Source organism: Oryx dammah, unplaced genomic scaffold, assembly GCF_014754425.2.
Source record: "Oryx dammah isolate SB20612 unplaced genomic scaffold, SCBI_Odam_1.1 HiC_scaffold_1, whole genome shotgun sequence".
NCBI lineage: Eukaryota > Metazoa > Chordata > Mammalia > Artiodactyla > Bovidae > Oryx > Oryx dammah.
In genome coordinates this window covers 8,504,569-8,513,414 of record NW_024070185.1, presented here as the reverse complement: position 1 = coordinate 8,513,414, position 8,846 = coordinate 8,504,569, and the positions used below count along the sequence as shown (strand labels likewise).

The window sequence follows — 8,846 nt, the reverse complement described above, 5'->3', positions numbered from 1 at the left end:
TCTCCTGCTCTGGGGCCAGATCTTCCTCTGTCTCCTGCTCTGGAGCCAGGCCCTCCTCTCCCTCTTCTGGAGCCGGGCCCTCCCCTCCCTCCTGCTCTGCAGCCAGGCCCTCCTCTCCCTCTTCTGGAGCCAGACCCTCCCCTTCCTCCTGCTCTGGAGCCGGGCCCTCCTCTGTCTCCTGCTCTGGAGCCGGGCCCTCCTCTCCCTCTTCTGGAGCCAGGCCTTCCTCTGTCTCCTGCTCTGGAGCCAGGCCCTCCCCTACCTCCTGCTCTGGAGCCAGGCCTTCCTCTTTGATCTGCTCTGGACTCAGACCTCCCTCTGTCCCTTGCTCTGGAGCTCTGGCACCTGATGGGACCCCCTCTTGCTCGGAAGCGGAGCTTTCTGGGTGCATGCCTGTGACTCTTCTCTCTGGATCAGGGATGTCCTGGTCTTCAGTGCTCCTCATGCATCCGTCCCACGGCTCGTCTTCGGAGCCTTTCTGAGAGAGCAGAGAGCAGTTCCCCAGAGAGGACATGCTGAAGGAAGAGAGGCCTGACTTGGGGCCTGACCTCTGTTGGGGGGGGTCTGCCCTTGGGGTCGGGCTCCTGCCTCCAGAAGCTTCACGGGACTGGCCACGTCCCAGGCCAACCCGAGGGCCCCCTTCTCTGTCACCTCCATGTCCTCCTCCTGTCTCTGACTGCTCCTCCCTTGCAGCCCCCCGGGCCTCTGTCGCTTCAGCACCAGTATCTCGTCCGCCTGGACCCAGGCTGCCTCTCACCAGGCCGTGAGGCTCCCCAGTGCCCTCAGCCCCACAGCCCGCCTCCAGGCCTCCTTCCTCACCACCCATGCCCTGCTCCCCCCTCCCCAGCCCCTCCCAGGGGTCGCTGCCTGCACAGGGCTCTGTTTTCCCCTCTTTCTCCTGAGCACCTGCCACCTCCTCTGTCCCCCAGGGCTCTTCATCCCTGCCGAGGGTCTGGTCCCCCTCCTCTGCTCCGGGGCCCTGGCCTGATCCCAGCTCAGGGTCTCCATCAGTTCCCTGGACAGTGCCTGTCCTCGAGGGGTCCCTGTGAAGGGGCTCCACCTCCCTCTCCACAGCAGGGCCCACCTCCGCTGTCTCTCCGTCAGCACACCCTCCTTTCTTCTTCTGCAGAATGTGTTGCAGGTCGAAGGCCTTCCTGATGGGCGCGCTGGCTGACCCCACAGCATCCACTGGGGATGCGGGAACCATTTTCTTCCTCACGCAGGCCTCGCAAGGACAGAACTCCTCCCCCTTGGCCTCTACTGCAAGTTGGGTCCCCAGGGCTCCTCTGAAGATCGACAGGTCCTCCAGGGAGAAGGAGGGTGGCCCCCGGCCTCGCGTCTGCTCGGAGAAGGGCGAGAGGTTGCGCAGGGCCTGGAGGCGCTGCCTGCGCTGCTCCGTCTGCAGGGACGCCTCCCAGCGGAGGGCTTCCCTGGGCTGCCCCGTGCCCGCGCCCCCTGCCCAGCTCTGGACCTTGAGAAGCTCCTTCTCCACACTGTCCTGGAGCCGCTGGCCCACATCCCGCTGCAGCTCGGCCACCATCTGGTCCAGCAGGTGGTCGCCCTGCAGGCCCCAGCGGGTACAGAGCTCGGCTGTGGCAGCGGCGAGGTGGTCCATGAAGGCCTTCTCCATCTTCTTCAACAACTTGGACACCCACACGGGGTCCGAGATCAGAGACCCCCTGCGGCCCTTGCAAGTGCCCCTCTCACCAGCCCCCTGGGTGAGCTTGTCCGGGGTTTGCCCACAGCCAGTCTCAGCTGCTCCGAGCAACTTCTCCAAAGGGGGCTCAGCTTTGGGACTACTTTGACTCGCACTGGCATCCAGGTCCCTCTCGCTGAGGCTCCTGGGGGGCTCTGGCGGGCTCCCTCTCCTCCCTGAAGAGCTCTGCGCGGCAACAGCAGTGGGGTCTCCTGGCTCCTCTTCACGCAGGCTCTTATTTTCCCAGACACCAGCCCCATCCTGAGAGCCTGGCCCTGACACTTCTAGTTCCATGATTCCTTCCTCTTCCGGAAACCCTCTGACACCCTCTGCTTGCGGTTCTGCTCTTTCTTTTTCTTCTTCTTTTATTTCCTCCAATTGTACCCCCTCTTCCTGCATTGTGTTTTCATCTCCTTGGTCTGGGTCACCCCCCAGCGTCTGCTCCCTGCCGTTTTGTTCTGCCCCATCCTCACTGGCAGCGCCCTCAGCCTCATAACTACTCAGCTCTTGGTTTCCTGGAACTTGTCCGTTCCCCGAGGTTCTGGAATCAGGCCCCTGGCAGGAGATGCTTAAGGGCAGCTCCATCTTCTCGGACACCAGGCTGCAGTCCACGGTGCAGGGTCCACTGCCCTCCCCCGAGCCTCCAGAACCACTGCCGACATCCACCCCAGAGGAGGATGTGGGCCTGAAGTCCTCGGTTGCAACGTGGGGCCCGAGGGCCGGCAGGGCCTGGCACCAGCCAAGCTCCCGGAGGTCTGATTCCAGCTCACTGTTCCTGAGGCCACTCCCTGGCCACAGGGCCTGGAAGGTACTTAGGAGCTCCTGGTACCGAGGCGAGTCTGTGAACCTCACTTTGCTAGCAGGAGACCCAAGGTCATCATCATCAAAGAAGTGGAGCCTGGCGAGACAGGTGATGAGAGCCTGGGCTGAGCGGCTGAGCCTCCTGCCCGCTGAGCGGGACACTTCAGGCAGACTGCTGGGCCGGCCTGGCCGGGACCCCATCAGCGCCTTCATGATCTGTAAGGAGGTGGAGACCCTGCTGGGAAGCACGCGCTGGCCCCTCCCACTGTCCACAGCCACTCCTTTGCCTGTTCCAGCCTCCGTAGGGGTTTCTGACACCCCATGGCAAGGCAGACCCTCTCTTGACTTGGGACTAGCACTGCTAGCCGCTGGAAAGGCTTTATCTGGTTCTGCTTCCTCACTGGCCGCCTGTTCCAGGGGCACTTGTCTGGCCCAAACTGATCTTTCCAGGCCATCTGGGGAGTGTTTGTCCACAGGGTCCTCTTGGAGGCCTTCCAGGCCATGCCCGGCCACATCCTCGCCCTTGTCCTCCAGCTCGTGTTTCACGGGCTCCTCTGGGATGTTGCTCAGCCACGCACGGACCACAGCTTCTGGGGAGGCTCGGGGCAGAGCTCCCAGCAGCTCACCGCCACCTTCCTCTGGCTCCTCCAGGCCTCCTCCTCTGCCTGAGAGCTTCCCCTGGACCATTCTCCCGAGCTGAGGACCACTGCGAGGGCTGCCCCTTCTCACAGCTCTGACTGCTCTCCCTGAGGCTGCTCCCTGAGAGCCAGGGGGCCGCGGATGCCACGCATCCAACTTTTCCTCTCCTACCTGATCCCCACTAGGCTCCCCATCAGCGCTGCGGTCACCCTCGCTGCGGCTGCCTGAAGGATGCCTCTTGCCCAAGGGCCATGTCCTGGGGGGTGTGGGACAGTACCTGCTGCACACCCAGCAGGCCTTGGAGGAGGGCCCCTGGCTGCCCTGCGGCTGTGGGGCTGGCATCGTCTGTATTGTCCCACAGGAGGACCCGTGAGCCAGGGATGTGCCCAGGTGTGAACTGCAGCTGCCCCAGCGTGCTCCCAGCCTCCCTCCCTCAGGCCACCCGGCTGGCAGGACCAAGGGCCAGGAACGCCGGAATTTGTCACCCCCAGTCTTTTCACCCAGGCCATCAGCTGGGGCACTGAAAGGGCCAGATGGGTTTGAAGGTGTGAGAGCCGGTGAGCACGGTCTGAACTTAGGGCCCCCTTCAGTCTCAGCAGAGGGAGAATCAGGGAGGTGGAAATTGGAAACACAGTCAGAACTGCTCCCAGGGGTAACGGGGATGCTGCTTAGTCCGCGTGTGTCCTGGGAATAAAGAGAGGCCGAGAAGGGTGGCCCTGGGTCCCAGGAGGCCCGATTCCAGGTGCCCTGTGGGCTTTCAGAAAGGCTGGGTTGGGGGCCGTGTGGATGGGCCCTGTCTCTGCTGGATGGCCCTGGCATTGGCCGGGACACAGGCGAGTCAAGCAGGCAGTTGATGTCCTTAGGGCTGTGGTGCTGCCTGGGGCGGGCCCTCTGGGCGCCTCGACTGCGGACAGAAATGCTGGCTGAGGTCAGGGTGCTGGCTCTGCTCTCCTGCTTTCTGCTCCTGCTCATGGCTGAGGCACAGGCAGAAGGTGGGGTGTAGCCTCCCGCATCATCCCCAGAAGCAGCCGGGCCCCGAGTTGAAGGTGGCCTCATCCCAGACCTATTTCTGGCCTGGGCGTGCCCTGCCCCCTGTCCAAACTCCTCTGCCTGTGGGTCCTTGATCCCTATAGATGAGGGGCTCACAGTGGGGGAACCCGGAACTCCCTGCTGGGTGGCCCCCTGGGGAGTCTTGCTAGGGCAGCCCTGGGACAGCTTGTCCCTTTCGCTGCACTCCTCATGAGACCTGGTGCTTGCGGAGGAGTCAGGAAGAACATCTGTCAGGCTGCGGGTCCTGGGTTTCAGGCAGCCATCATGGTCCCTGCAGCCCAGCACTGCTCCCTCGCCTCTGCCTTCACCAGCCCCTGAGGCCAGATGTGGGCCGCAGCTGGCCACAGCATCCTCCAGGGACTCAGAGCAGCAGGAGGAGTTTGGCTCAGAGCCTCCAGGGGGTGTGTCGCTGGAGGCAGGGCTGGCCCTGTCCTTGCTCCCTCTTTTCCTGCTGGTGACCCTTTGGCTCCGGGGGGCCCTGGAGTGGGAGTTCTGGGTCAGCCCAGACCTCCACTGAGAGGCCGACCACTCTCCCTGGGAGGTGTACAGGGGGTTCATCCAGATCTCGTATCTAGACCCCTGCTGCCGCTGACCTTGGTCAAAGGCTCCCACCCCTCCCGCCTCGCAGGGCCCCAATCCCTGCACCCCAGGCTCTGATGGGTCCCTAGAGAGGCCCTTCCACACGCAGCCAAGGAGATCCACCTCCCCATCGTCGGGGCCCTCCCTGCTGGTCGCGGTGAGGGTGCTGGCCCTCCCGAGCCTCCTGGACCACAGAAGCGGGTCCTCCCCCAGCAGGTGGAAGCGGACTTTCATCTCTACAGATAGGCTGCCATCCTCATTCATGCTCACATTCTTCTCGACGTCTTCACCTGCCACCAAGGGGCCGAGCCGGGCAGGAGTGTTCAGAGGGTGCCTGTCGGGGGCAGGGCACATGCAGGCACGATGCGGGCACACCAAGGGGTCGCTGTGCCCCGACCTCTCCGACATCAAGGAGAACTGCCGTGGCCTGTTCTCCAGCCTGGACCGTGTATGGATCACGCTCTGTTTGGCCTTGGGCCCCCAGCTCCCTGGCACACAGTGACGAGCAAGAGAAAAGAGGGAAAGATAATGAGCCGCTGGTGGGGGCTTCAGGGCAGAAGAGTCACAGTCATGAGCCTTTCACAGCCTGTACACCCCTCTCTGTACACTACCATCTCAGTCGTGTCTGACTCTTTATGACCACATGGACTGTAGCCCACCAGGCTCCTGTGTCCATGGCATTCTCCAGGCAATAATACTGTGTACCCCTGCCACCTCCCAAACCAGCAGTTAGTTAGGACAGAAACCACTCTAGAATGAATCTTTGCAGAGTTCCCAGGAGGTGAACCAGTATAGCCCAGGGAGATGAACTTGAAGTCCGAGTTCAGTCTCAACCCTGCCACTTCCTAGCTGTGTAAGCTTTGGCAGAGCCTCTTTCCTGAACTGTAAAAGTAATAGATCTATCTGGCAGGTTTGTTTTGAGGATGCAAGGCAATGCATATGAGACTTCCTCAGGGTTGCTGGCACAGAGTAGGTTCTTCACAGACAGTAGGGTGGGCTGTAGAGCGTCAGTGCCCTGAGTTAACCTCTAGCCCTCTTCACTCCCACCCCCAGGGCAGGAAATTAAATCAGTAAGTTGCTGCATACACCCATGATTGTATAACTGTAAGATGCTTTGCAATTACTAGTGGTGATTTATCATTTATCATCTTAACACTCATCAAGTTTTGGGGTTGATAAATGATGGCAAGGAAGGACCTACACAGTTCAGTTCAGTCACTCAGTCGTGTCCGACTCTTTGCGACCCCATGAATCGCAGCACGCCAGGCCTCCCTGTCCATCAACAACCCCCAGAGTTCACTCAGATTCACGTCCATCGAGTCAGTGATGCCATCCAGCCATCTCATCCTCTGTCGTCCCCTTCTTCTACTGCCCCCAATCCCTCCCAGCATCAGGGTCTTTTCCAATGAGTCAACTCTTACAGATGACAGCTAAACTTGTCCCTCAGCATGAAAAAGAGGAAAAGAGGGGGTCCCTGGGGATAGAAAGACATGACCCTGAGAAAGAAGGAAACCCCTAGTACTTTCTCATTTTATCTCCTGAGCTAACACTTTGCAAAGAGGGAGTGGCTGGTAGAGGCTGAGCCTATGGCCAGCAAAAGAGCAGATTCCCTTGAGTCCAGCTGAATAGGAGAAGGTTTGCCGAGCTCTGCTCCTCCATAAGCATCAAGTAAGACTGAGGGTTCCCCCAGGGGAGTGGCTGGGATTGACAGGTCTCTGTCCAGAACTCGGCATGGGCAATCACAGAAACCATTGTTGTCATTCTCTTAATAGCTTTTCACAAAGGGCGTTATTTTGATTATTCACCAAAATTTGCCCATAGTAATTCCAATAATTTTGCTGAAATTTTTCTCTGTACTTGTTGATTGTGCTTTAATTTTTTTTTTTAATAACAAAGACTACCTCTGGCACATAGACTTTTTGGATGGGTATATGGCTGGCTGCATAGATTGATGGATGGATGGATGACCCGTGATTATGATTTGTTTCTTTGGTCTGTTTGATCCCCACTGTTGCCTAAGAGAGTGATTACTCTTGAAAGACGCAAATGCCACATACCCATGATTCACTGTGCCCATAATGTTGTACCCACTGTGGTCCTTAATAAAAGCTTATTTTAGATCCTAGTATCTTAGAGCTCAAGGTCTCTTAATTCTGTTCTCTTTAAGTACCAGACTCCCCTCTCTCCTATCCCAGTCAACTGTCCAGCTCAGTTAATGTGATGAGAAGGAGTAAGGGGCAAGAGAGACCTCTAGAGAACTGAGATGCCCGGGTGTGAAGCCCAAGGCAGGTTTCCTAAATGATCTAGAAAGGATATCTGCCCGGCCCTCCTGAACCACCATCCAGTGCAAATAAACTGGGCATCCTCCAGACCCAACTCACCACTTTTGTTCCTTGAAGTCTGCCCAGATGAAAGTTCACTTCCTTTTCTTCTGATATCTTCCATCACCAGTGGTCTGAAGGGCTCGAGACCGGCGCACACCAGCACAGAGGGGCTTTGCAGCAGGGCCTTCAGAGAGTCCACCTGGGGAAGGAGAGTGTGGAGTCAGGAGGCCTGGTCTGCAGGACCCCCTTCTGCCCAGCAAAGCACAGGTAGAGGGAGGGATTGAACCCATGTTTCCTGATTGGCAGGCGGATGCTTTACCGCTGAGCCACCTGGGAATCCCATATATATACATCCATCCTCTCTTTCCTGATTTCCTTCCCATTTGGGCCACCGCAGAGCACTGTGTGGAGTTCTCTGTACTGTACAGTGAGTGAGTGAGTGAAGTCGCTCAGTCGTGTCTGACTCTTTGCGACCCCATGGACTATAGCCTACCAGGCTTCTCCATCCATGGGGTTTTCCAGGCAAGGGTACTGGAGTGGGGTGCCAGTAGGTCCTCATTAGTCCTCTATTTAATACACGGTATCAGTTGTGTCTGTGGCTTCTCTGGTGCCTCAGATGGTAAAGAATCTGCCTGCAATACAGGAGACCTGAGTTTGATACCTGGATTGGGCAGATATCCTGGAGGAGGAAATGGCAACCCACTCTAGTATTCTTGCCCCTTGGACAGAGGAGCCTGGCAGGCTACAGTCCATGGGGTCGCAAAGAGTTAGACACGACTGAGCAACTAATACACACACACACACACACACACACACATCGTGTCAGTGCCTCTTTTAAAGGAATAACTGCCTGGTTCCATCTAAGTGTTTCGAGCTGAGATCTGGACAACTTTTTAAGGAAACGGTATCCTAGACAGCCTACCCTTTTCCCACTGGTCGTGTATACATGCTTCACAGGAAAGCGCAGAAGGTCCGACGCTTTGCTGAGAAAGGCCGTCAGGTTCCTGGTGTTTCTGTGGCTGAGCACCACTGTCTGCTGGAGTCGAGGGTCCCCATTCTTAACCAGTGTGATCCTCCTCGAGGCTTTGAGACCTTTGCAGGTAGAGGCTGTTCCTGGTGCTTCAAATTCCCGCAACTGCTGAGCGGAAGGGCTTCTCCCCTGGGGCTGGCCCAGCCCGCCAGGGGTCCTGGGGGGCTTCTTATCGGAGCAGAGATAGCAGCCACCATCCTGCAGCTGCTCCAGGGTGCTGAGGCCGTGCAGACCCCGGGGTGTGGTGACCGAGCGCACCCCAAAAGAGAGTGGTACCCGCTGAGAGAGCTCGTCCATCAGGGCCCCAAAGCTCCTGAAGGTGCGCTGGTGAACAGCCAGGCGGACCCCAGCAAACTGGGGATCCCCTCTCTTGAGGAAGGTTATCTTCTTGGCCGGAGTGACCTGGGTGACAGAGGGGGTCCGGGCCACAGAAGGCAGGAGGCCCTCGCTGTGGCCGAGGGCCGGGGCGTCCCTTGGAGTGCTGTTCATGGTGGGGAGGACCAGGCAGCTGAAAGGGATCGGAGAAAGGAAAGTCAGAGAGCAACCTGAGGGTCTGCGCATTTCCTCCTGGCGTTGGCCCAGAGATACCCCCTTTCCACCCCAAATCTTCCCCACCCTGTCTTGGAGAGGCACGTTCGTTCATTCTGATGAGCAGCTACTACTGCTCAGCCGCATCCGACTCTTTATGACCCCGTGGACTGTAGCCCGCCAAGCGCCTCTGTCCATG

The 8,846-nt window shown here is 58.7% G+C and overlaps 1 protein-coding gene across 1 annotated transcript in view; it reads right to left on the bottom strand.

The window, feature by feature from the left end:
* Positions 1-8,608, bottom strand: part of RP1L1 (RP1 like 1) — a 36,501-nt gene extending 27,893 nt beyond the window's left edge. The window contains exons 1-4 of the mRNA XM_040242137.1: positions 8,012-8,608; positions 7,147-7,288; positions 758-5,253; positions 263-478 (exon numbers count right to left, since the gene is read on the bottom strand). Of these exons, the coding sequence (XP_040098071.1) occupies positions 263-478; positions 758-5,253; positions 7,147-7,288; positions 8,012-8,608 (5,451 nt within the window). The remainder of the gene's footprint in view (positions 1-262; positions 479-757; positions 5,254-7,146; positions 7,289-8,011) is intronic.
* Positions 8,609-8,846: the final 238 nt, after the last annotated feature.